The 24,320-nt window shown below is 46.5% G+C and overlaps 7 protein-coding genes across 7 annotated transcripts; 3 read left to right on the top strand and 4 right to left on the bottom strand.

The window, feature by feature from the left end:
- Positions 1 to 524: 524 nt before the first annotated feature.
- Hsc70-4 (Heat shock protein 70 cognate 4) lies at positions 525 to 4,442 on the bottom strand. The gene is made up of 2 exons (XM_017180288.3): positions 4,284 to 4,442; positions 525 to 2,795 (listed from the first exon to the last, which is right to left on the bottom strand). Exon 2 carries the CDS (start codon positions 2,793 to 2,795, stop codon positions 840 to 842), a length of 1,956 nt encoding a protein of 651 aa, XP_017035777.1. The 5' UTR covers positions 4,284 to 4,442; the 3' UTR covers positions 525 to 839.
- Positions 4,443 to 4,865: 423 nt separating this feature from the next.
- Positions 4,866 to 15,213, top strand: tefu (Serine/threonine-protein kinase tefu). The gene is made up of 27 exons (XM_017180398.3): positions 4,866 to 5,284; positions 5,348 to 5,456; positions 5,506 to 5,691; positions 5,754 to 5,974; positions 6,031 to 6,375; positions 6,430 to 7,536; positions 7,653 to 7,830; positions 7,889 to 8,058; positions 8,112 to 8,238; positions 8,298 to 8,665; positions 8,720 to 8,864; positions 8,928 to 9,048; positions 9,104 to 9,236; positions 9,299 to 9,595; positions 9,652 to 9,943; positions 10,005 to 10,387; positions 10,456 to 10,656; positions 10,722 to 10,872; positions 11,037 to 11,608; positions 11,669 to 12,178; positions 12,240 to 12,545; positions 12,640 to 13,621; positions 13,685 to 13,852; positions 13,909 to 14,285; positions 14,343 to 14,595; positions 14,647 to 14,904; positions 14,971 to 15,213. The coding sequence occupies exons 1-27, from the start codon at positions 5,084 to 5,086 to the stop codon at positions 15,156 to 15,158; spliced, it is 8,349 nt and encodes a 2,782-aa protein (XP_017035887.1). The 5' UTR covers positions 4,866 to 5,083; the 3' UTR covers positions 15,159 to 15,213.
- Positions 15,214 to 16,064: 851 nt separating this feature from the next.
- On the bottom strand, positions 16,065 to 17,199 carry LOC108084039 (uncharacterized). Its single transcript, XM_017180055.3, has 4 exons — positions 16,909 to 17,199; positions 16,650 to 16,844; positions 16,345 to 16,585; positions 16,065 to 16,278 (listed from the first exon to the last, which is right to left on the bottom strand). The coding sequence occupies exons 1-4, from the start codon at positions 17,127 to 17,129 to the stop codon at positions 16,138 to 16,140; spliced, it is 798 nt and encodes a 265-aa protein (XP_017035544.1). The 5' UTR covers positions 17,130 to 17,199; the 3' UTR covers positions 16,065 to 16,137.
- Positions 17,200 to 17,350: 151 nt separating this feature from the next.
- Positions 17,351 to 18,159, bottom strand: mRpS10 (mitochondrial ribosomal protein S10). Its single transcript, XM_017180056.3, has 3 exons — positions 18,054 to 18,159; positions 17,774 to 17,994; positions 17,351 to 17,714 (listed from the first exon to the last, which is right to left on the bottom strand). The coding sequence occupies exons 1-3, from the start codon at positions 18,060 to 18,062 to the stop codon at positions 17,459 to 17,461; spliced, it is 486 nt and encodes a 161-aa protein (XP_017035545.1). The 5' UTR covers positions 18,063 to 18,159; the 3' UTR covers positions 17,351 to 17,458.
- A 345-nt stretch (positions 18,160 to 18,504) lies between these two features.
- Art3 (arginine methyltransferase 3) lies at positions 18,505 to 20,350 on the top strand. The gene is made up of 2 exons (XM_017180403.3): positions 18,505 to 18,652; positions 18,716 to 20,350. The coding sequence occupies exons 1-2, from the start codon at positions 18,631 to 18,633 to the stop codon at positions 20,251 to 20,253; spliced, it is 1,560 nt and encodes a 519-aa protein (XP_017035892.1). The 5' UTR covers positions 18,505 to 18,630; the 3' UTR covers positions 20,254 to 20,350.
- Positions 20,299 to 22,208, bottom strand: Caf1-55 (chromatin assembly factor 1 p55 subunit). The gene is made up of 3 exons (XM_017180404.3): positions 21,917 to 22,208; positions 21,296 to 21,856; positions 20,299 to 21,229 (listed from the first exon to the last, which is right to left on the bottom strand). Exons 1-3 carry the CDS (start codon positions 21,936 to 21,938, stop codon positions 20,520 to 20,522), a joined length of 1,293 nt encoding a protein of 430 aa, XP_017035893.1. The 5' UTR covers positions 21,939 to 22,208; the 3' UTR covers positions 20,299 to 20,519.
- A 279-nt stretch (positions 22,209 to 22,487) lies between these two features.
- LOC108084042 (uncharacterized) lies at positions 22,488 to 24,262 on the top strand. The gene is made up of 3 exons (XM_017180060.3): positions 22,488 to 22,841; positions 22,995 to 23,181; positions 23,250 to 24,262. The coding sequence occupies exons 1-3, from the start codon at positions 22,787 to 22,789 to the stop codon at positions 24,202 to 24,204; spliced, it is 1,197 nt and encodes a 398-aa protein (XP_017035549.1). The 5' UTR covers positions 22,488 to 22,786; the 3' UTR covers positions 24,205 to 24,262.
- The last annotated feature ends 58 nt before the right edge of the window (positions 24,263 to 24,320 follow it).

Genomic DNA, 24,320 nt, shown 5'->3' on the forward strand with positions numbered 1-24,320 from the left:
TTCGAGTCTCGAATTTTAGATCGTAGGATTAAGAGTTGAGAAATTAATTTTGCCGCCTAGAAATATGCAACAAATTGCAGAAGAATTATTCTATAACACTCGACTAGAGCAATTTTCCCTTAGTATTCTTAATGTTGTACAACAATTAACTCGAATGTTCCTTTCAATTTCATGAAAAGGAAAAATATAGGACGGTTTACAATAGAATAAAAATTGAACGAAATTAGTGAAATGGAAACATGGTCCTATATTAGTCTTCTAGAACTTAATGCACTTAATCTCTCTTCATCGGCCACACCTGTTGTTTCCCACTCTACCAAAGCTAAAAGCACACCTAGTCTATGCTTAAATAGAGATAAAATCAAAGATAAGATAATAATCTGGAACAAATAGCAAACGAGATAGCCACACCAAACCAAGTACAGTGCAACCTATTTAACAATTAAACCAACAAATTTATGTTTAAAACATCAAAGTTGGTAAAACTTTGTAGCTCCCCCAAACTGTATTAATAAACAAGACCATAGTTTGCAATTCTCAAATTTATTAATTGAATTCAAGTACAAGCAAATATTGTTTGGATGATCGATCGATGACAATAATATAATATATATTATTATGGAGCAGTGTTTGGTTTTGTTCTAGTATGAAATAATATTATAAATGATTCTCGGAAGCAGTTGTCGTTCGTCCCGATTTGATTTGGTGGCTGATTTATGTTTTGTAGTCATTTTCTAATTTAGAATCCAAGTTTTGTTTAAGCAACTCTTCTACTGTTTGGTTGGTATTTTGTAGCTGGGAGAATTGTTACTGTGTGGGCTGCATGTGGGGCGATTGAATTAGTCGACCTCCTCGATGGTGGGGCCAGCACCGCCGGCACCGGCAGCTCCAGGAGCACCAGCTGCTCCCGGCATGCCTCCAGGACCGCCGGGCATGCCACCGGGAGCACCGCCAGCGCTCTGGTAGAGCTTGGTGATGATCGGGTTGCACACACCCTCCAGCTCCTTCTGGCGGTGCTCGTACTCCTCCTTGTCGGCCAGCTGGTTGGCATCGAGCCATTTGATTGTCTCGTTGCACTTGTCCAGAATGACGGTGCGGTCAGAGTCGGAGATCTTAGTCTTCAGATTGTCCTCATCGAGGGTGGCCTTCATGTTGAAGCAGTACGACTCCAGACCGTTCTTGGCGGCGATGGTCTCCTTCTGCTTCTCATCCTCGTTACGGTATTTCTCGGCCTCGTTGACCATGCGCTCGATGTCCTCCTTGGACAGACGGCCCTTGTCGTTGGTAATGGTGATCTTGTTCTCCTTGTTGGTCGAACGCTCCAGGGCAGTCACGTTCAAGATGCCGTTGGCATCAATGTCGAAGGTGACCTCAATCTGGGGCACGCCACGGGGTGCGGGAGGAATGCCCGACAGCTCGAACTTGCCCAGCAGGTTGTTGTCCTTGGTCATGGCGCGCTCGCCCTCGTACACCTGGATCAGCACACCGGGCTGGTTGTCGGAGTAGGTGGTGAAGGTTTGGGTCTGCTTGGTCGGGATGGTGGTGTTGCGCTTGATCAGCACGCTCATCACACCGCCGGCGGTCTCGATACCCAGCGACAGAGGGGTAACATCGAGCAGCAGCAGATCCTGCACCTCCTGCGACTTGTCACCGTGCAGAATGGCGGCCTGGACGGCGGCACCATAAGCGACAGCCTCATCGGGGTTGATCGACTTGTTCAGCTCCTTGCCGTTGAACAGATCCTGCAGCAGGCGCTGCACCTTGGGGATACGAGTGGATCCACCGACCAGCACGATGTCGTGGATGGCAGACTTGTCCAGCTTGGCGTCGCGCAGAGCCTTCTCCACAGGGTCCATGGTGCTGCGGAACAGATCGGCGTTCAGCTCCTCGAAACGGGCACGGGTGATCGAGGTGTAGAAATCGGTTCCCTCGAACAGAGAGTCGATCTCAATGCTGGCCTGGGTGGAGGAAGAGAGGGTGCGCTTTGCACGCTCGCAGGCAGTGCGCAGACGACGCAGGGCACGCTTGTTGGTGGTCAGATCCTTCTTGTGCTTGCGCTTGAACTCCTGCACGAAATGCGTGACCAGACGGTTGTCGAAATCCTCGCCACCCAAATGGGTATCACCGGCGGTGGACTTGACCTCAAAGATGCCGTCGTCGATGGACAGAATGGACACATCGAAGGTGCCGCCACCCAGATCGAAGATGAGAACGTTGCGCTCGCCAACAGCCTTCTTGTCCAGACCGTAGGCAATGGCCGCAGCCGTGGGCTCGTTAATGATACGAAGCACATTCAGACCGGCGATGGTTCCGGCATCCTTGGTGGCCTGACGCTGGGAGTCGTTGAAGTAGGCCGGCACGGTGATGACCGCGTTGGTCACAGTCTTGCCCAGATAGGCCTCGGCAGTCTCCTTCATCTTGGTGAGCACCATCGAGGAGATCTCCTCGGGGAAGAAGGTCTTCTTCTCGTCCTTGTAGGTCACCTCGATTTTGGGCTTGCCATCAACGCTGACAACCTCGAAGGGCCAGTGCTTCATGTCAGACTGCACGGCAGAGTCGTCGAACTTGCGGCCAATGAGACGCTTGGCATCGAAGATCGTCTGGGTCGGGTTCATTGCCACCTGGTTCTTGGCGGCATCGCCGATCAGACGCTCCGTATCGGTGAAGGCAACATAGGATGGTGTGGTACGATTACCCTGGTCGTTGGCGATGATCTCGACCTTGCCATGCTGGAACACTCCCACGCACGAGTAGGTGGTGCCCAAATCAATACCAACAGCAGGAGCTTTAGACATCTGCAAATAATTTGATGGGGGAAACTTTTAGTTTATATTTTTCTCTCAAAATTTGTTATAAATGTAAATAAATGCGAATAAGTGCGAAATGTACAAACAATACTATAATAATGAGGTTCTAGTAAGACAGCATAGTAACCGCCATCTGTGATCGTATATTATTATTACATAGTATGTAATACATACTGTCTCTAAGGGTTGTTAATATGTTTTAATAATCGCCAAGGCAATATAGTACATAGTTTTTCATTTCCCCTAATAAGCGCCATCTGATTTCGCCTTTTACAGCCAGCATTTCGTTTTGACAAGCTTTTTCGCTATATTTCTCAAACTGGTTGACGAAATTGGCGCATCACGAGTTATGACTAATGCCCGCGCGATCAACGCGAGAGTTTTGTTCAAAACGGCAAGATCAATGCCAAAACGCGGTAACAATGGCGGCCGACGCAGCTGCCATGGCTTTTTCCGAGAAAGGTGCGCAAAAAAAGTAAAGAAACCGCATGGACAAAGACGAAAATTCTGGAATGCTAAATAAGCAAACACACACACACATGGAGGAAACCACGCTGCCGAAGCCAGGTCATTTTGGAGGGTTACTCGTGTACAATGCGAGGGAAAGAGACAACCATACTGCTGAGGCCGACAAGGGGCTGTTTTCGTGTGTATTAGTTTTACCCACTCACATATACACACACGAGCGTGTACTTTGGATGCCGGTTGGCAACGTGTTTTCTATCTAAATATATTTGAAAACCCACATAAATATAAATTTATGGATATTAAGACTATTTATAAACCATCCGCGTTTGCCAGATAGAACACATTCATGTCTGGGTGGGAATTAAGCATGTTTCTGAAGTGTGTTATGTGGGTATGATTTAGTATGCATGTGCCGCTGACGTCTGCCGGTGTGCGTGTGAGAAGCCGCACATTTTACCATTGGAATATTCCAGAAAAGCTCAATGACACTCGAAATAAATTAGCAATTACGATGACTAATTTAAACATTGATTTAAAAGAAGATAATTAAAAGCACAATGTCGAGACCCCGGTGGATGACGCAAGAATTTGTACATATACAGACGCGAGCCGTATACAATTGCACTGCGTCTGTGAGGCGGCACATTTCCCAGTGGAATATTCCAGATAAGCGCAATCACGTTGTTCTTTCAAATTCTAAGTAATTAGTCACAGCTACACTATCATTTGCTTAATTATTCTTTGAAATCAGAAAAAGTACACGTGGGTGTGTGAATGCAAGCGTAGCTGTGTGTGAAAGATTACTCATTAGGGGTCGAAAGTTCGAGAAGTCTCGTTTTTACTATGCAAGTATTGATTGAATGAGGAAATTAGGCTTTGCCCAATAGACTTGGGTCGATGACGGCGAAAAACACGTGGTTAACTGCAATTTTTTTTCTTCATCGGTATACCGAAATATTTTGAATGCACTTTTTACAACAAAGACGGCGTTGAAATCTTAGCACTTACCTTGTGTTGTTGAGTTAGAAAGTACTAAATATAATCGTGTAATTGCTACTTCACTTGTTCTGCCGAGCGGTCACGTTCGATCAGATTTTTTTTCAAATGCGAAAAAATTACAGGGAAGCACGGCCTTTTATTATTCGTTTTTTCTAAGTGTTGCCAGGCGAAAACTTGGCTCTCCCTAAAAAATCCCAAAAACAAACTTTACACGACGGTGTCAAATTTTATGGCTTGGGGTCGAATTCTCATGTAGAATGTAAAATGTAATTTTATTGTTCGTTCGAGTTTTTTCTAGTAGTGGCGGATGAAAATTCCTAAAAAATCTCGAAAAGTTCATGTAAAATGTCAAAACTAACTTTACACGTTGTCAGTTTAGCTTATTTCACGCTAGTTCTGGCATATCTGAAAATGAAAAAACTACGACTGAATTACTGAAAACATCGGCAATGTATTGGCCGATATTTTTTGCAGTTTGTATGGGAGAAGCCGTTTTCAGTTGAAAGTTCGGCAAACTACTGCGTTATTTTCAATAATTCAGTCGTCTAGGGAATACCCATATTATTTGTTAGCTTTTTCCCCTGAAATTTAGATTTTTTTAGCTTTTCTAGCTAAAAACACTGGACCCAAGCCCACGGTGCTGCACTGTTAGCGTTTTAGTGCACCCAGCTGCCTTAGAGGCAAAAATACCCGCTGTTTCTGAGTACTTTTTAACGGAAAAGACGGCGGGCACACTTCGCTTTCCGCGGGAATAATAACAAAGCTTAAGTTTCGCTTTTCGGGACTAAAAGTAATGTCCTGCCAACAGGATGAGCGCTCTGCTAAATGAAGTCCAGCGGATCGTCGCCGACGTTCGATCGGATAAGCCAGCAACCCGAAATAAAGCCATCGAGCAGCTGGAGGAGAAACTTGTCAACTGCAGAGAGGCCTTAACTGCTCTATTGCTGGATAAAAGATTCGACTTGTCGTGGGCCGCACTGTACGATGTGGCCAAGGAGGCACTCTTTAAGGTCTGTGACACATCTCCCGGAATTTACAACACTATCTTATGCAGTAGTTTTGTTAATAAACAGCACGCTCAGAGCTTACACGATGCCAACGAGAAATCCTTCAAGACTTTGGCGGCCAAGACTTATTTGTACGGCAATGTCTACGACAGGATCGTCAAATACAACTTGGACGGTAAGCATTGAACGGGTTCTTGGGCCTAGCTAACCTCTGTGTCCTTCAGCTGGCTTGGAGTCGACTGGAAGTGGCCACTTTCTGGCAAAGGCGAGTCTCTTTAATGCGTTCGAGGAGATGATCAGGTCGCGGGTGGTGATAAAGTACTTCGGTGACCGCATCCTAAGCCTGCTGGACCGGGGCATTTACTCTTCCGCCAGCTATGTACGCGACCTAAAGATCAACGAGTACAGCCGTAAGTGAAATTTCTTTCCTAGATCTAAGTGTGTAACCAATTGGCTTTTCGTGGCTTTTTAGGGATCCTCTCCTACCTGTTCGAGCTGAATGTTGGCGGGGACGATTTTCTCCACACCACAATACTGAAATGCATTACTAAGACCGTCACTCTGGCCAAAGATCGGGTTCAGCTGCACTGTGACCTGGTGGAATATCTGCCTGAGTTGAAAAGCTTTGCAAGCACGGCAAATGCGGCAAGGAAGACAGAGATTGTTCGTCTCTATTTAATCTTTGCCACTGAGGTGGGTTTAGGATTAAAATTACCATACATCTCTGCTTACTCTCCTGTTTACGGCAGCTCTCGGTCAACTACCATCACCAGCTGTGCATCCACATGCAGGAGATACTGCCAAAGCTATGCGAGTTCCACAACGAAGATGTATTCCGCGATGACACCCGAAACCTGTTCTTCCAGTGTGTCATACAGTCGTTGCGCTCACTGTATCCTAAGCTGGACATGGGCGATTTCAACACACTCGGAGTGCCCGTCCACGAGTCGTGGCCACAAACTCTGCTCCGACTGAAAACCATTGTGAACATGGAGATCCGCAAGAACTCCCTCCCGCGCTACAAGACAGCTCAACTGAGCAATGACAAGTTTTCAGAGACCTTCATCAAGATGTCAGCATTGGTCATGTTTAGTGTAAGCAACAACGCATCATTAATTAAATGTATACTTTAGTTTCGATTCTTGCAGGTTCTCTGGCACTTGGAGGAGGCGAGAAAACCGGATGAAAATGGAGATGGTGACGTGCCCAAAAAGGTTCCTAAACCTTCGGACAAAATGGATGAAATTTTTGTCCTGATTGACAAGAAAGAGACCACTTTTAACGACGTCTGGTTTGCTATCTTCACCGAACTGCTGCAGCTAAGCAGCGTCATCCTGAATGTGGGCAACTACCAGCAGTCGCTGGTCACAGTGTCGGACATAATGCAAATGTATGGCAATGCAAGGAATCTAAGGAATCTTCGCCTGTGCCTGAGGAGTTTGCTAGAAAAGGAAAAGGAGCTGTTAAAGTCGCAGTCGATACAGGAGGGCTTTCTCGCTGAATTATGGAAAAGAATGGGAAACCACCTGATATCAGAGACCACCACCAACAGCGAGGGGATCAAAGAGAAGCAGCTGGTGCTGCAGTTGCTGATTAGACATCACAAGCTGAGCCCGAAAATGGTCACCAGCCTGCTGCAGAACATCACCACAAATGAAATGATGAAACGCAATGAATGCTTCGCCACCATTCGCGAAATCTACATTCATGCGGGTGCGTGTGGTCAGGACAAGGCCTCAGCGGATATGGAGCCTATTATAGCGTGGGCCTACGGCAGTGGGGAGCGGACTAGCGCTACTCAAGTCATACACAATATAGCCAGCATAGATGCCAAGCTGCAAGCGGACACCTTTGCGATCAGTATCATCAACTTCTTGGATCAGCAGCAGCTAGAGGAGCTCTCTAAATCAGAGTCCAAGGAAATTTCCGCTGAACAAAATCTGCTGGCATTCAAGTATAACAAGCAGTTTGTTTGCCTTAACCGGGAGTATGCGCAACCCTTTGTCTCAATTACTCAGCTTCAGAGCGAGACAAAGAACTGCCTATACCAAACCAACTACGAGTGCCTAATGCGTAGTCTCAACTACCAAAGTGTCAACGATAACCAGCCCGCGGCAATCTTAAAGAATCTTACCAGTCTGCATCGGATGACCTGCACAATGGAGAGGCTTTTGCATTACAAGGTGTTTGATGCCGAAAACTTTGAGGCCTGTCCTCTGATCAAACGAATCGGTCTGTTCCTTAGTCACATCGAGGTATGTGGGTCTGAAGAAGAACTTTGATTTGATATTTATATTTATTTTATTTTATATACAAATTTATTTATTTTATATTTTAATTAATTTGTTTTATATTTATTTGTGGCTTATAGTTCCAGTACAAGGCCAACTGTTCCGAGATGCTGGATGAGAGCGATTTGCGCGATATTCTGCGGCTTCAAATCGCTGTGCTCGAAGTCTTTAAATCCAATTCAATCCTACTCAATTATTTGGAGAGGCAGCCGATAGAAATGATGGTGGAATTCATTGGCGCTGCCCTCAAACTGCACTGTACTCTTTATATTTATTTGACTTAAAACCTTATTTACAATTTATAACGAAATTTTAGGCATGCGGCGAGAGCGCTCTGAGAATACGGATCATTTGACCATAACCGCTCAATGCTTGCACGTTTTGGGTGGATTGTGTGCTTGCAGTTCACACCAGGACGAAACCTTTGAGCACATTGCGAAGGTGACCATGCGATGGCAGCCCCAAGATGTGCTTATAGTAACAAAGGTAGGTGGACTATCAGCTCTCAAATCGATAAACCTATCTATATATTTTTTTAGGAACTGTGCAACTGTTCAAGTATATCCGATGCAGCCAGCACATGGCTGGTGGGCAAACTGAAGACTGTCTTTCAGCTACATTATCTAGATTTGGATGTCATCGATAAGGTGGTCGATCATTTGCCCAGTGAGTAACGTTTGCAAACATTTATATAATTCATAATCCTTAAAAGCTGCTCCTTTCAGAAATTTTCCAGTTTGTTTGCCACATAGAGCATCACTTGGACGATATGCTAATGGCCCTTAATTCTCTGCTAAGGATTGCCCTTAAGAAATCCTACACATCCCAGCTAACGGCGAAAATCGTGAGGAGCGTGGGCTTAATTGCTCAGCGTTGTCCGGACATTTACCAGTTGGAAAACTTTACTGTGATATGCAAGTCTACGGCAAAGTTCATCACAATGCCCACATTGGAAGTACGCTTCGCCACCCTGTTCACCTTTACCATCCTGCTGAACACAAATTGTGTGACCAAGGATACCATCGGGAACTCTCCGACTCACTGGGAATTCTGTTGCGAGCTCTACAATAGCATCGAGTTTAAAAAGCTTTCGGTGAGGAAAAGGCATCCTTAGTGGTTTGTAGCTCAGGGAATTTTTCTTGTCTAGTTAAACGACGACGAGGATTCAATACGGAATAGCAATGCCATTATGGTGCAAATGCTGATTGCCATTTTTTTACGGAGTTCGTTTCATCAGGAGATCGCTCTCAAGGAGCTGCTTTTCCATTGCGCTCTGCGCAGACTGCCAGAAAGTGAGTTTTCTTATACACCATAATTTTATAGTTAAAGTCTAAGGGTTTGCACTCTCCCCACAGGTGAGTTTCTCTCTTTGCACAGTAAAGTGCCCGGATATGGACAAACTATGCTAGATCTTATACGACCGTATACGGATTTCCTGCTGCACAAGTGGAGCTCCCAGGGCTGGCCCATAACCAAGTGAGCAGCTTTTTTTTAAAAAAGTGAAACTTCTGTCTTGTAACTTGCCCATTAGGTTCCCCTATTTTCTGTGCTATGAAAAGAAGAATAATTTTCGTAAGGCTCATGCTAGTAGGATCATGGCTTATGTCTTTCTATACGGCAAAACTGAGGATATTGAACGCCACAGCAAGTCAATCAGCGAAGAGGTACTGATACAACTCAATATAGATACGATCTAAGATCTTAGTGATTGCTTTCGTTTCCGTAGGTGGCCCTTCCCCTTCTTGGCTCGTACGTTCTGGCCAAAAATGCATTTTGTAGTGAAAGCGAAGGTAAGGAGTTTCAAGATCATCATCAGCGGCTCTCGGAGAATCTTAGATACTCCCAGCTAAATGCCAAGGATGTTGAGCTCAATGTGGATACCCTTTGCTGTGCGATTGGTCTGCTTGAAGACGATCTACAGGAAATGAACCGATTACTCGGATTCAATGTGCCTGGAAGCAGCAGTAGCAACTGGTACAACCTTTCGGTGGAATCTCTTTTCAATTGTCTTAGCTTGCATATTGTAAGTATTATTTTCTCTCTTGTGTTACCTTTTATCTTACTTTAATTCCTTTTTAGGGCTCCCATAAAACTTCTTCTAGAGGTGACACTCGAATCCAGTCCATGTCAACGCTGCAGATCAAACATCCTCGAATATTGGTTGATCTTTTTGGTCGCTTGAAAACCAATTGCTTTACATCCAGCTTTTCCAGCCAGGCATTGCGTTATTTGTTTCTTTACTGCGAAATCGCTGATGCTGTTTATGAGGCTGCTGCCGAGGAAGCAGCCAAGACTAAGGCTGCTAAGATCGCTGAATGCTCCTTATTTGTTCGCGATATTTGGTTTTTTATGGTTCGATATCTTCGTCACAGTGAGTTTAAATTGGTATTCAACCTTTTAGTCTTAGTTAACATTATCGAATCGCACTGCAGCCAAGTCTAGCCAAGTACAAATGTGTGCTCTTTCCTTCCTTGAACAACTGCTGACCTCGAAGCCAGCTTTTGGCCCTGAGGAGTTTACCACGCACATGGCAGAGATAGCCAAGCTATTGAGTGTCTTTCAACGGGAATGCGTTGCCAAGGAAGTAAAGGAGAAGGCCAGTGATGTCGTAAAGATGATTCTGGATTGCCACCGCTCCCATATCAATATGCATTCCTTTCTGGAGGATACGACCGAATGCGAGTTTCTGCAAACTCTGCGAGAGAAATACAATTCCAAGCAAGAGCCAAACAAAGACACATCTGATGTGGACAACTATCTACGTTCGTTTCTCAAGAGGCCCACCGCTGAGCGATTGCGAGACCTGAGAAATTATGTAAGAGACCAAACTATAGAGATCTAAGCTTATTTCATCATTTTATTTATTACAATTCTTTCCAACAGATTGCCGAATACAAGGACAGTCTTCAGAAAAATGAACGAATTTTATTTGATGTCATTAGTAGGTTGATTCAAATGGCCAGAGATTCGGTTAGCAAGCAGAGCAGCCTGGACGCTCTAAAGTGTCTGGCTCAAATCGGGCCGTTAAAGTTATCAAATGTTTCGTATTATTTTCAAACCGACTTTGATTCCTTCGAGGAGGAGGTAATTCTCTGTAATTCTCTTAAAAATGCTTTCTATATTCATATTTTACCCTTTTTTCTGCGCAGTCAGAGCATTTGGAGCCTATAGAGCAGTTCCTGAACGTCATCTGTGAGGCCTTGGAGAAATCTTTGTTTCAGTTTGATCCTCATACTCACGATGCTCTCGTTTCCGTAGTCGTTCAAGTTGTGAATAGCCAGTGTGGCCTGCGGATTATGGGTTAGTAACTCACTACATGGTCATTGTACAGCTCGCAGGCTTGGTTGTCATTGCATTAAAATTTCGCAGCTTCAGGTTAATCGCGGGCTCCTTTGAAAAAGGAATCAAAACTCTGCTATTGACCTAAGATAAATGACTTTGTTCCCATTGAATTGCCTTTTTAGATCGCTTTAAAAACGTACAAATCTTTGCTGTCACGCCTCCGGAATCGAGTGTCCTGAATGGGTATATGCAGATATCTGGCATCGATTGGTTGGCTTGCTTGAAAGCCACACAAGACTTAACCTATGAGCCCTGGATGTGCGCCTTTGTTTCGAACGTTTTCACAAATTGCGGCTGGCTGGAATTTAGTGCATTGGCTGCCAAGTCTTTGCCCTTTGCCAAGACCTGCCTGCAGCCGTTTATTAAGTTACTGTTGGGCAGCAATCAGAAACAGCACTTGGAAAGCCTATGCCGAATGTTGGATTACTTTTTCGAATGCTTTGTGAGCTCAAAGTCAAGAAGTTCCATGCCTCAGATCTTTTACAACAAGCGCGCCATCAAGAGGTTCTTGCACATCTGCGAGTGTATACGAGTGGTGAATAATTGGAGCATTCCCGTGGATCTGAGCAATGTGGTTATGGCTAGTAACCACTGTCAGGCTTACTTCCTGAGCATTATGTACCTGGAACTGTGGGCTTGCTCTGAGAGCGTCAAGCCCTTAACCAACGAATCATTTCAAGCCTCGGCAAAGAAGGTACTTAAGAAAGCAGCCTCTCCTAAAAAAGTTATTTCCTAAAATCACAAAAATTCTCAGGCCTACGAGTCAATTGGCTGCTTGGACGCTATTCCTGGCTTTGTGAATCCCATGCTCTCTCGTGTGGACTTCCTTGGTCGGAGTAACAACCTGACCGCAGTCCTGTTGGAGTCCGCTCACCTGGATAAGGCCAGCAGCCAACTCTGCATGGACATTATGAAGGGCAATGGGTTGTGGTCCTTTGCCAAACTCCAGCAGCAACAGAGCACGGAACCGGATTACGAAATCTTTTGGCGCCTAGGGCAATGGGACTCGTTGACAGACTCGAAGCAGCAACAGCAACTGGGCGCAAGAACTTCATTCAATTTGGAGCAGGAGTTCAATCGGCATCACTTTGTGGCTCTCAGAAGCATTAGCCAGCGGGAGGAGGAGAACAGCCTGTCGGCCATCGAAATGGCATACAGCTGTGTGCGCGACATACTCCAGGAGATAAGCGTAGAGTGCCTCCAGAGCGTGTACAAATACTTGACCTGGCTGTGCTCCCTTCAGCAGGCGGAGGACTTTTGCCAGGTGATGTGGCTTGATGTGGAATGTGCAATTAGCTTGGCTTACCTCTCGTTCCGCCATACAGATTCAGTTTGGTACCCAAATACCTGCTCCCCAGATGAACCAACTATTCCGCAAATGGCAGACGGAACTGGAGCTCAATTACGGCAACTTTACCTGCAAGGAGCATGTCATTGCCCACCAGATTGCTCTGTTCAAGATGGCCGGAACACGAGCGACACGGCGGTTGACCGATTTCTTCAAGCAGAATCCCGTGGACACATACCTATTGAAGGGCATTGGCGAATGCAAGGCAGCGGGTAGGCTAAACCTGGCTGCCAAGTATATCGGGATCTTGCGTGAAATGCCCGATATTAGCGAGTCCACAAAGGTAAATAAATCGTAAACATTTGCCTTAATAGAAGGATTTCAAACTGAAGTTAATATTTCCAAATGTTTGTGCCATTTTGCTTATCCCTTTTCAGATGAGCGTCCTGCTCGAAGATGCCGAGGTGAATGTAAAGATGGGAAATCATCAGATAGCCAAGTCCATTCTGGAGCATGTGACCACCAACGATAAGTTTATGTACTGCCTCCAGCGGGTACCGGCTCTACGAATGCAGGGCGAGTTTCTCATGGACTGCAATGCCGAGAGCTTGAGTTCGGTGCTGCATCACAAGTTTAACGGTTCGCTAAAGCTAATCGACGACTTTGTACTGCATCGCGAGGCCCTGAGAGTGAAAACTTTAGATATCGGGCAATGGGACAACATCGAGGATTTCGCTAATCGGCATCGAACAGCTGCCTATGCCGCCATGGCCAAGTATGCGGACAGGGAGTACCAGCAGTTGTATGAATATCGGCACTCGCAGGACTACCAAACACTGCTGGACATCATCGAGCAGAACCGCTCAACGGGCGAGAAGGTGTCGCAGCGCGAGAACCAAGACAAACGGATCATGGGCATTCAGATGAAGCGATATGCCAGCCTGGATGAGCGCCAGTTGCAGCGGATTGAGGCCAAGCTGACGGAGCACCTTTGCTCGGCGGTCCGTAATCACATGGCCTACTGCCGAATGGACAGTGGCTTCTCAAGCGCCGCCATCTACCGCATCATCTCGCTGTGGTTCACTAACGCGTCCAACGAGCACTTGCAGAAGTGTGTAAAAGACGAGATCCTCACAGTTCCTACCTACAAATTTATTTGTGCTGCAAACCAACTGACCGGTCGCCTTAATTCCAAAAACAACAGCCTACTCAAGGAGCTGACGGAGCTCTTGGTGCGATGCGGCCGAGATCATCCGCACCACATATTTTACCAGCTGTATCCGCTGGTCTATGCCCACCTGGATGGCGAGAACAGCAATACGGAGCGAGCGGGGATTGCGCAACGCATCATTGCCAAAATCTGTGAAAACAATTCCTCGGCAGCTGAAACCAGCAAGCAGCTGGAGTCGCTGCTACCAGGTACCCTTTGGGATTTACTCATTAATAGGTAGTATTTTTACCTGTTTCTTGTTTTCCTTTCAGTCCTCATCAAATTCGCCAACGAGGGTAAGACGGAAAACAACCAAGGGGTTTCGGATTCGGCGCGCTACAAGCAATTTGAAAAAGTGCGACGTATCCGCAATCTGGACGCCGTTCACTGTCCTACCCTCGAGCTGCCGGTGATGCCCAACAAGAACTACAATATAACAAGTATGTACTGGTCCCTTGGTCACTGTTTCCATAACCATACCTTTACGCCGACACAGGCATTATCAAGTGGACCAATGAGATTTCTCAGTGCGGCGGCCTAAACGCTCCCGCCAAGGTAATGTGCATCTGCTCCGACGGCCAGACGCGTGCTCAATTGATTAAGGGCAAGGACGATCTGCGCCAAGATGCGGTGATGCAGCAGGTTTTCGGAATTGTGAATGAGCTACTGCAACAGGATTCGGAGTTCATCGAACGTAAGCTGCAGCTTCGCACATATAAGGTCACGCCACTGTCCATGCGAAGCGGTATCCTGGAGTGGTGCACCAACTCCATGCCCGTGGGCCATTACCTCGTTGGTGAGGGCAAAGGCGGCGCTCATATGCGATATCATCCAAGCGATTGGCCAAACAACAAGTGTCGCAGCCTCTCGATGGTGGGATTAACTGTATTTCATCCAGATCTTCAGCCAATAACATGAATATATTTACAGAACCATCTGAAGTCGCCCAAGGAGAAACGCTATGAGATATATAAGCTAATTTGCGGGCATATGAAACCAGTTTTCCACTACTTCCTGCTGGAGAAGTTCCCCATTCCGGGCGTGTGGTTTGAAAGGCGCCTGGCCTACACGAACAGCGTGGCTACCACCTCAATGGTGGGCTACGTTCTCGGACTGGGCGATCGGCACACACAAAACATTCTTATAGACCAGCAGACGGCTGAAGTCATTCATATTGATTTCGGTAAGTTTCTGCCCCGAATTGAATATTTATAATAATAGTTCTTTGTCCTAGGCATCGCATTTGAGCAGGGCAAGATCCAAACAACCCCAGAAACTGTTCCCTTCCGCCTGACCCGTGACTTTGTGGCGCCCATGGGAATATGCGGCACAAAGGGTGTCTTTGCCAAGTCCTGTGAGGCCACCATGCATATCCTGCGTCGCTACAAGTCCGTCTTCACCACCATTCTGGAAGTGCTACTCTATGATCCGCTTTTCATTTGGGGAGTCCTTAAAAAGAAGCAATCCTCGCAGGCAAACTCCCAGCATTCCAGTAAGTTCATAGGAAGAAGACCTAATAACTTTTATGCTGGTTACATTTCCCTGCTTTTTTTTTAAGGCGAGGAATCGGTTAATCTGGTTGCCCAGCGAGCTCTGCTTCTGGTGCAGAACAAACTGGAGGGCAGGGAGGCGGGTAGTACACGCGGTGACTCAAATGTCGAGGCGCAAGTGGAACGATTGATCAACGAGGCCACGCTGCCGAGTAATTTGTGTATGCTGTTTCCCGGCTGGGATCCACAATTGTAACGTACACATCACAATTGTTATCAGTTATAAACATAAATGGATTTTTTTTTTACTATTTTGTATTAAAATTTGTATGGGGTTAGTAAAGTACTTTTGTTTAAAGGGTTCCAAGTCGGCTATCGCTATTACCAACTTTCATTCAAAACTTTGTTCTACGATTTTTACTGTATTTTAGTTGTATGTGAATGATTTGCTAATCTATAGAGAGATATGGAATGGTTTGAATAGAAGTTTGGAGATAATAATAGCCACTTGGTGGACGTTGTTTGCAAGCTCAAAAAGTTTAGGTCACATACATAAATACATTGTTAAAAAACACTCCTTATTCGGTCAGATGTATGATTCATGAATTTTAATGACAGATATTTGCTAATTCTTTAGGCACCATAATGCAGGAGTCAGACAAGAATTAATTAATTCAATAAGTCAGAAAATGTATTGTATTTCTTTAAAAATCTAAAGAACTATTGTCCCCGATTATGTCTGAGGTTTATTTTCGAATTTGCCTTGGGAAAAACCCCTTAGACTTGCAAGTGCCACTTCAATTCGCTGCTGTATCTATTATAAAATACCTCCTGCATTTTATAATCCAACAAACCATAGTCATAAATCAATAAACGGCTATAAAAAAGTGGCTTATCGAGGCCCCACACCGATTATTCGGTATTCGCATGTAGCAGCCATAGCCTTTGTCGCGGGCATCGCTATCAGGAATACCAATGATGGTGTGATAACAGACGAATTTAAATGCAAATGGGGTTTTGATAGCTTCATGAGGACATTGTTACCGTCGGTCATCCTTATCACAGTGATAAGTGAAACTCGGCTGAAACGTCAAACGGTCCATAAATCGTATCTTTCAAGTAGTTTGTGCAAACCCGATGTTGGCCAATCAATCTAGTCGTATACATATTCATATGTTGGTATATTTCTTAGCCTATATTAATATAGGGACTTATGTAAGAGGTTGGTTTCAGTCTTAGTTCTTTGTGCTGGCCTCAAGTTTGCAGTCGGGCTCAACTCCCTCGAATATGGGCGCACTCTCCTCACCATTTCCTCCGCCAGTTATGATGGAAATTATGTCCGACAATGTGAACTGACCCAGGAAATGGTTGACAGCCTGTAAGATATGCAAGAACATGGATGATAAGGACACAGTAAAAACACAACGATATGGCAAACTTACAGTTTGAACTTTGGAAACCACTGTGCCCTGCCCATAGTCCCAAACATCACCGAGCAGCTCCACGCCCATTTCGTTGACCAGAGCGTGAATAAACTCATTCACTCGCTCCTCCTCCAGCAGGTTTTCGAAGTTGATCTTAAGATCTCCAAGATGCAGTGCGATTTGCAGGTTCGAGATGCCCAGCGGAGACAGGGATCTCATTCGGAAGGAGATTCGGATCGAAAAGTCAGTGATGGAGGCTCTAAAACCAAATTGTTAATATGAGAAGGCTTTCTTGATAGCTCTTTAGAGGTTGTTCTCCTTACTCGGCATTGCCATCGCCGGCTAGGTTGAGGATGTAGGCAAGCGATCCCTTGGCCGTGTACAAGGACTCAAAGTGGGTGAGGGGAAAGGTAATGTTCATGGTGCTCGTCAGTCCGATCACCGGCCTCAGGGTAAGAGTGGGCACATCAAAATCGGATAGTCCCTGCAACTTGAAGTCATCGATGGATCCAGTAAAGCTGCAAAAACAAAGCCACGTTTAGCTTTCTTTGAAGGAAAGCACCCTTTCTATTATAAACTCACTCCACAAGATATTTATTGTTCACCGCTGCCTCGGCCGGACCCAACTGCAGGGGATCCAGGGCGGGCAGTCCCAGGTTCGGAATGGGGTGGCACATACGCATGCGAAACTCGTTAAGGAAATTGAGAATCACCGATTCGTAGACACAGGATGCGGGTGCCAGACAAGCGTAGAGGATGGCTGTGGCCAGCAGGAGCTGGGAAGTGAAGTGTGCCTGCCGCATTCTGCTCCTGATCTTCTTCCGTTAGGCTTGGAGTGGCTACTGTGGGACCAGTGCGAGCCCACCCCGGGTTTTGTTTGTGCGTACTCTTCAAGTGGATCCCATTGTGTGTGTCAAGATACGACGTTTATTTCAACATTTAGCCCAAACACTTATCTTCGCTAATCGCGGGCGGGGCCCGGTTTCGGCCGATTACCGCCGCAGGTTCATGTGTCGAGTGCCGGTGCTTCTATTTTCGATTTATTCTGTTGTTTATTAGCCTAATCTCTGGGCTACAGTTAAATGGCTCCTCGATGAACTATTATTAACTAATGGCTAACTCCTCGGGTCTGCTACACCTGCTCCGGGGGCTGTCGTAGGTGTTCGGGGATCTGCTGCAGTTCCGTCTTGGACGCCTGCAGCGCCACGCCCTCAGGCAGATTGCGTTCGATGTATTCTAAAAACGTGTCCAGCGTAGAGCCCGTCAGCTTGTGGAAGTTCATGTAGCGGAAGTGCGTACGCACCTCGTACTGCACACGATGCTTCTTGTAGATGTGCACCGACTTCAGAAGCGTCATTCTCTCGTGGTGCGCCTTTCGAGGTGACCAGCTGAAGAAGATGTCATTAGAGATCTTGTCCAGTAAACGGAAATAAGTGACCCCACTTACCACTTGCCCTTCTCAATGCCCAAATGGTCTGCAGCGGTGGTGGCGAACCAGGTGTAGCTTTTCAAAACAGCGGGATCAATCCCCCGGAGTTCGATCTCCAACTTGCTATATAGTTTATCCGGCTCCGGTGCAGGTGTCTTTGGTGAAACAATCGGCTGTGTTCCGGCGGTGCTAGTGGACAGCGCCCGCAATGGCTGCGCCCAGCGGAGACTCTTCAGCGCCTACGAGTCAAAGATTACATATTTATTTCTTGTTTTCTTTAATAAATAAATCGAAATACCTGCAACATCTTTTTATTTACAACTAGAATTATGCAAGGAACAGCTTCACCTAACGCGTTTCAGGTAAATTTGGTATATACCAAGTTCGGTATGTTTTAGTGTCAGAATATTAAATAGCACTAAGAACACCCTGTATTTTTTTAATACAATAGGGGAAATAAAAGCGTATCTCTTAGTGTAAAAAATGTAATCTTATAATAAATAAAAAGCTCCTTAATTACGTCATAAGTAACACAAAGTTTATAAATATCAAGTTAACAACTGGTTTTATTGTCGAACATTTATAAGTCAATAATTAATATATAAATTAAACCTTTTCTAAGGTATAACGATTTTTATTTAATAGTATAGATAAAGCCAACCAAAACTTTAGATCATTAATGACATTATATAATATTTTATTTATAGAGTTGATTATAGTTAATATCCCCTGTGATACCTTATAAAATGTATTAAAACGCGTTAGCCCTTTTTTCGTAAATGCTTTCTTGTTGAATCTCCGCACGTGCTGGCGCCTCAGAAAACAAGTTTATTTTAATTTAATATTATTTAACTGTTTTTAACTGGAGTCACAACATGAAGGACACTGAAATCAAAGGTATAAGCCTGGCAATTCCATAAATCCCAACGCTATGTCTACAATGTCTTTAATGCCCGACAGAAAACACACAGGATGCGGAGCGCCAGAAGGATAAGGACGACCAGGAGGAGCCGGCAGATGCTAGCAGCGACGAAGATGAATACGATGACATAGAGGATGATGATGACGATGCCATGGACGAAGGCGAAGAGCCTGCTACTTGTCTGTTCTGCGCCGAAATCTTCCCGAAACTAGAGACCGCCATCGAGCACCTGGATGTCCGGCATAAGGTGAACCTGTCGCAGCTTAAAGGCAAATTTCAAATGGACCAGTACTCCTTCATCAAGCTGATAAATTTTATAAGGGCTAACAAGACTAGCGCCGAGCAGGTGCTCTCTGCTGAGCAGGAGCTATGGCAGGACGAGAAGTACCTTAAGCCGCAGGAGTATGAGCCCTGGCTGTGTTATGACTACGAAGCATTGAAGACGGATGCTGCTGAGGCCCAGCCGACGGTGGCCGAACTGCAGCAGCGCATTGCCGAGCAATCCCGGCTGCTGCAACAGGCCAACGAGGACATGGAGCGCATGCGCAACGACTACAAGGAGCTCCTGCAGAAGGTGCATGGCGACAGCGATTCCAAGGTTGCCAACAATCCCGTGCCGCGCAACAATCCCAACCTGGACAAGGAGTACTTCAACAGCTATTCCCACTTTGGCATCCACCATGAGATGCTGAGTGACAAAGTGCGGACCAGCACGTATCGCTCGGCTCTGCTCCAAAACGAAGCAGTGGTCCGAGGCAAGACAGTGCTGGATGTGGGCTGCGGCACGGGAATCCTATCCATCTTTGCCTCGAAGGCGGGCGCCTCTCGCGTGGTTGGTATAGACAACTCTGAAATCGTCTACACGGCCATGGACATTGTCCGTAAGAACAAGGTCCAGAATGTGGAGCTCATCAAGGGTCGCCTAGAGGATACTGATTTGCCAGAGGCCAAGTACGACATTATCATTTCCGAGTGGATGGGCTACTTCCTCCTGTACGAGTCAATGCTGGACAGCATCATTTATGCCCGCGAGCACCACCTTAACCCGAACGGCATCATCCTGCCCAGCCGCTGCACCCTAAGCCTGTTGGGCTATGGCAACGACACTCTCTACGCCGAACAGGTCGAGTTCTGGTCGGATGTGTACGATGTGAACATGAGCGATCTGCGTAAGCGCTCCATCGAGGAGCCACTCATGGAGGTGGTGGACGCACAGTTCACTCTAACGGAGCCCGAACAGATTGCAAACTTTGACATTATGACCGTCGATCTGAACTACCCCAACTTTAGTCACTCATTTAGCTTGAAGGTCATTAAAGAAGGTCGTCTGTCCGCCTTTGTTGGATTCTTCGACACACTATTTGAGCTGCCCTCCGCCGTTATGTTCAGCACATCACCCAATGAGACACCCACCCACTGGAAGCAAACGGTTTTCTTCATTGACCAGCCGCAGGATGTTAAGGCGGGAGATGTTATCACTGGCAAAATTACATCGCGGCGGCACAAGGAGGACGTGAGGGCGCTAAGTGTGGACATCGAAGTGTTTGGCAAGAAACACAAGTATATGGTGGTCTAATATGGGGATTCCCGGGGATCTTTCGCATTTAAAACCAAGAGCCAGTCTCTGGGGTCTTTCAAATCGTTTTTAATTAAAGATTCGTGGATCGTACGCAGCTGACAATTGTGAACTTATTTGTGTACCTTTTAAAATTATGTAAATATATATAAATTAAAATGAGTGTCCACTCGCCAGATAGGCTGGATAGTTGACATCGGGCGCGGCCAAAACATAATTGTAGTTGTAGTTTCAGAGCTGTGGAAATGGAGCCGGCGACTGGTGCTTTAAGCGGTGTTGGTTTCCAACTCGGAGGCCGGTATCTCGGACTCCTCGTCGTTGTAGACATTCTCGGCCATCTGCCAAACTTGCATAATGTTGTCCTCGGACACTGAGCAGATAATCCACGGTTCATTGGGGTTCCAGGAGAAGTCGCTAATCTTTGCGGTGTGGCCGCCGTGAATAAAGAGCAGTTCGGGCGGTCCGTCTTCGGCATCCTCTGAACTCTGCTCTTCACCGATTTTCGACAGATCCCAGACATGCAGGCGGCGGTCGGTGCCAGAGGAGGCCAAGATGGTTTCATTGTGCGGCGACCACTGCACCTGGAAGATCTCATCCTTATGCGACTCGAAGGAATGTAGTTTTAGCTTCAGATTGCGCAGATCCCAAAGGGCCACGGTCTTGTCGGCAGAGCCGGTCGCCAGTATGAACTCCGAATACGGATTAAAGCTCAAGCAGTTCACCTCGGCCGTGTGGGCGTCCACAGTGTGCGAGGGCTTGGAGGTGTTGTTGTTGCGCGTGTCCCAGATCATCAGTTTCTGGTCGTCGGCCACCGAGCCAAAGAGCGACTCGTGAAGCAGATGCCAAGCCACGTCCTCGACGACAGCGGTGTGTCCGGTGAAGATGTTCTTAGCATCAATAACCCGGTGCTCCTTGGGCGTGGCATTGATGTCCCACAAGCAGATGGTGTGATCATCGGAAGCCGAAAGCAAGTAGCCTGAAAAGGTTGTGAATATTGTCGATTTGAAACAACCCAAATTTCAAAAATAAAATATTTTCTTACCATTAAGGTTGGGGTTCCAGGAAAGGCCATAGCCCTCCTTTTGGTGGCCGCGTAGGCGCAGGTCTGGCTGACATTCCCCGGAAGGCTCCGGCTTGCTGGGGTGCTTAGTATAGTCGAACACCAAGACATCGCTCGACGGCGTCTTGGTGGCGATCACGCAAGCGTTCTGAGGCATGTAACGGGCCCGGTTCACCTCTCCCTCGTGGTTGATCTTGATTTCGATTTCGATCTTGCCACACACAGAGCCAAAGCCGCCAAACTCGCCCTTCTCGTTGTCGTAGTGCGAGCCATCGAATTGTGCGTCCTCACTGGGCAGCTGGACGCTGGCGATGAGCAGATGATTCTGTTCGTCGGATGTGTGTGTGCCCAGAATGAGGCGGTGCACCGAATAGTCCTTGCCGTCCTGCTTGGTCACGTCCGGCAGCCACTGGGCAGTCAGTGAGGGCCACTCCAATGCGTGCGTCATGACCAAGTCGTACAGAAACGGAGTGTTCTTCTTCCATATTTTGTACTCCTCGTTAATTACGCGCTCCTCGACGGCATCGTCAAAGGATTCGGCGGCTTAAGGATGAACGCAGCCGATTAGACCTAATATTTTTCAATTTTAAATGCAGCACTTACCATTATCACTGCGATCCACCATGGCGTCAAAAGTCGGCTGCCGAAAAATTCGAGCGCCAAAACAACAAAAGCCGAAGCGGCAAAACGCGTGCACAGACCGCGGCAGAAACTAACGAAATTTGCACGTATCAAAGCGGGCGCAGCTGACGCTTGACCGGGAACAGATCCGAGAGCGTCTAAACTAGATCCAGGTGATTCGTACACACTTTTACAAGCGCATCTACAGCGCTAAAGGAGAAATGGCAATTTTTCCTTTTTTTTCGCAAGCGCGTCGTCGGTGCTAGAGATGCAAACGATTGCGGGTTGGCAGGGCTGCCATTTCGATAGCGATAACGATAGCAATGACGATGACGCGTTTCCACTGTTTAAAATGGCAAAAATATCAGTAAAATAAATTGTAATATTAAATTATGAAGCAATTTCGAAATGAATGCTTTTTTTAAATTTTCTTATCATTTTGTTATTTTCTATATAACTCAATTTGCTGTATTAAGGGCAGAATTAATGGCCGCGATATTTAGTGTAATAACTCTATTATTATTGCGGCATCTGAACTGTGTGGCAACGCCAAACTTTCCGCGGGGTGGTAGCCCGGTTAAAATTGCATAAACAAAAAGCTGTTTATTTTATTCGTTATCAGCAAGTTCATTTAAAATCTATTCACGCGCCAATGACCGGCCTACAATCATTATCTGTTGGGCCCTCCGCGAAAATTGCAGCTCAGTTCCCTGCCAGCTGCGACGTGGGGCAGCCGTGATTCATATTCCTCCACTACCCGGCGAGTAATATGTATTTTTTGCACATAGCGCTTCAACTATTGTGTATTTGCCAATTAGATTAACAAGTCATAATTGAGCCGCCGCCGCTGCCATGCAGTTTGCGGACATTGACGGATCAAGCAGCTCATCCAGAAAGCGTGAAACGTGTAAGTGCAGAGTGGAAGGGGTAGCGGTATCGGCTGCGGCCGAAAAAACTTTCTCTCTTGGCACTCCAACGACGAATTTGTTTGTTTCGTTTTTCTTTTCCTCTTTCTTTTGATTAGTCTAAAATCGTTTTCTTTGGTGCGTGGTCTTTCCAGTGGACAGTGGGAAAATGCATGTGGGGCCGAATTCCAAAGATGGGCATAAGGCACCCAAGACAAAGGAGGACTCGCTCTTGGATCCTGAAAGGTACTTGGAGCATTTGCTGGAGGACGGCAGTCAGGAGGGCGACAGCGAGGAGGAACTGGAGCTGCCGCCATGGTTTGATGAGCAGCTATTCAGGCGGTAAGCTAATTGCTTACTGGGATTCGTAATATACTTTGATTAACCTTCTTCATTGTTTTTCCCTGCAGTGGCCAGCATTATTTCAGTGAATACCGCTTTGTGATGAATGCCGGAATGCTGGCGGGGCTCATTGCCGTTCTGGCTGTTCCCTCTATTCTCAGGGTGCTCTCGTGCACACGCCAATCATCGACAGCGTTCACCGCCTACCGTCGCTACGTGCGCACTATTTTCCACACGCAGGCCTGGTACAATAACAACATATCGGATCGGAGCAGCCGTTTCTGGACTAGCATTGCAGCTGTTAGGAGGGCGCACTCCCGCTCTAGTCATGCCTGTGCCCGTCGGGGAGCTGGCCAGATCACCCAGAAGGATTTGGCCCTGACCCAGTTTGGGTTCATTGGATTCATTACAATGGGGGCTCATCGAATCCAGTTGTACGATGAGGACTTTCTGGAGGCCACTTCACACATGTGGCGAGTCCTGGGCCATCTGCTGGGTATCAAGGATGAGTACAATATCTGTGGCAGGAGCTGGGCGGAATCAAAGCTGCGCTTAGACATTGTCATGAGGAAGGTGTATGAGCCAGCATTGGAAAATACCAGCGAGGATTTCTACGTAATGACCGAGGCCTTGATAAATGGGCTTTGGCATATGAATACCATGCTTTCGGTGGACGCCAATATATTTTTCACGAAGCGACTGGCCTGCGTGAAGGGGTACGAGTACTACAGCTTCGATCACAGCAACGGTGTAGTGCGGGATCCGCAGCAAAAACTGCACTACTACGACATGGGATGGTGGGATCGCTTTATTGTCAGCTACGGCTTGTTTCTTGTCACCTACCTGCACAGGTATGCCGTCGTGCGGTGGTATTTGAACTTTCGCGTTTGGCTGGTGGACGTGCTTACCTATTACTTGCCCTACATGGCCATTTGGAAGTTTGGCTTCAAGTCTGCCTACGTGCGCATCTTTCGGAGCGGAGGAGAGGCCCAAGATTTTGCCATGGGACTCAAGGATGATTAGATTGAGCTGTTTTAAGAATTTTATATAATTTATTAATAAATACCCAATTGTGGCAATACGTACGTATGTATTTTCATTAAACGAATTGTAAGAAAATAAAATCACGTGTGTTACCT

This window comes from Drosophila kikkawai, chromosome 3R, assembly GCF_030179895.1.
Source record: "Drosophila kikkawai strain 14028-0561.14 chromosome 3R, DkikHiC1v2, whole genome shotgun sequence".
Taxonomy (NCBI): domain Eukaryota; kingdom Metazoa; phylum Arthropoda; class Insecta; order Diptera; family Drosophilidae; genus Drosophila; species Drosophila kikkawai.

What these genes read in the sequence shown, in the direction of transcription:
- mRpS10 (XM_017180056.3), bottom strand. An exon ending in GGCATTGAGAAGGGCAAGTG is followed by an intron (nt 17,715 to 17,773) that starts GTAAGTGGGGTC and finishes CATCTTCTTCAG; the next exon opens with CTGGTCACCTCGAAAGGCGC.
- LOC108084042 (XM_017180060.3), top strand. Translation starts at nt 22,787, where the DNA reads ATGCAGTTTGCGGACATTGACGGATCAAGCAGCTCATCCAGAAAGCGT. An exon ending in ATCCAGAAAGCGTGAAACGT is followed by an intron (nt 22,842 to 22,994) that starts GTAAGTGCAGAG and finishes TGGTCTTTCCAG; the next exon opens with TGGACAGTGGGAAAATGCAT. An exon ending in GATGAGCAGCTATTCAGGCG is followed by an intron (nt 23,182 to 23,249) that starts GTAAGCTAATTG and finishes TTTTCCCTGCAG; the next exon opens with TGGCCAGCATTATTTCAGTG.
- Hsc70-4 (XM_017180288.3), bottom strand. Translation starts at nt 2,795, where the DNA reads ATGTCTAAAGCTCCTGCTGTTGGTATTGATTTGGGCACCACCTACTCG.
- tefu (XM_017180398.3), top strand. Translation starts at nt 5,084, where the DNA reads ATGAGCGCTCTGCTAAATGAAGTCCAGCGGATCGTCGCCGACGTTCGA. An exon ending in GGTGGTCGATCATTTGCCCA is followed by an intron (nt 8,239 to 8,297) that starts GTGAGTAACGTT and finishes TGCTCCTTTCAG; the next exon opens with AAATTTTCCAGTTTGTTTGC. An exon ending in ATTGTCTTAGCTTGCATATT is followed by an intron (nt 9,596 to 9,651) that starts GTAAGTATTATT and finishes ATTCCTTTTTAG; the next exon opens with GGCTCCCATAAAACTTCTTC.
- Caf1-55 (XM_017180404.3), bottom strand. Translation starts at nt 21,938, where the DNA reads ATGGTGGATCGCAGTGATAATG. An exon ending in GGTGGATCGCAGTGATAATG is followed by an intron (nt 21,857 to 21,916) that starts GTAAGTGCTGCA and finishes TTCATCCTTAAG; the next exon opens with CCGCCGAATCCTTTGACGAT. An exon ending in CTGGAACCCCAACCTTAATG is followed by an intron (nt 21,230 to 21,295) that starts GTAAGAAAATAT and finishes CAACCTTTTCAG; the next exon opens with GCTACTTGCTTTCGGCTTCC.
- LOC108084039 (XM_017180055.3), bottom strand. Translation starts at nt 17,129, where the DNA reads ATGCGGCAGGCACACTTCACTTCCCAGCTCCTGCTGGCCACAGCCATC. An exon ending in AACAATAAATATCTTGTGGA is followed by an intron (nt 16,845 to 16,908) that starts GTGAGTTTATAA and finishes TTGTTTTTGCAG; the next exon opens with CTTTACTGGATCCATCGATG. An exon ending in TGGTTTCCAAAGTTCAAACT is followed by an intron (nt 16,279 to 16,344) that starts GTAAGTTTGCCA and finishes CATATCTTACAG; the next exon opens with GCTGTCAACCATTTCCTGGG.
- Art3 (XM_017180403.3), top strand. Translation starts at nt 18,631, where the DNA reads ATGAAGGACACTGAAATCAAAG. An exon ending in GAAGGACACTGAAATCAAAG is followed by an intron (nt 18,653 to 18,715) that starts GTATAAGCCTGG and finishes AATGCCCGACAG; the next exon opens with AAAACACACAGGATGCGGAG.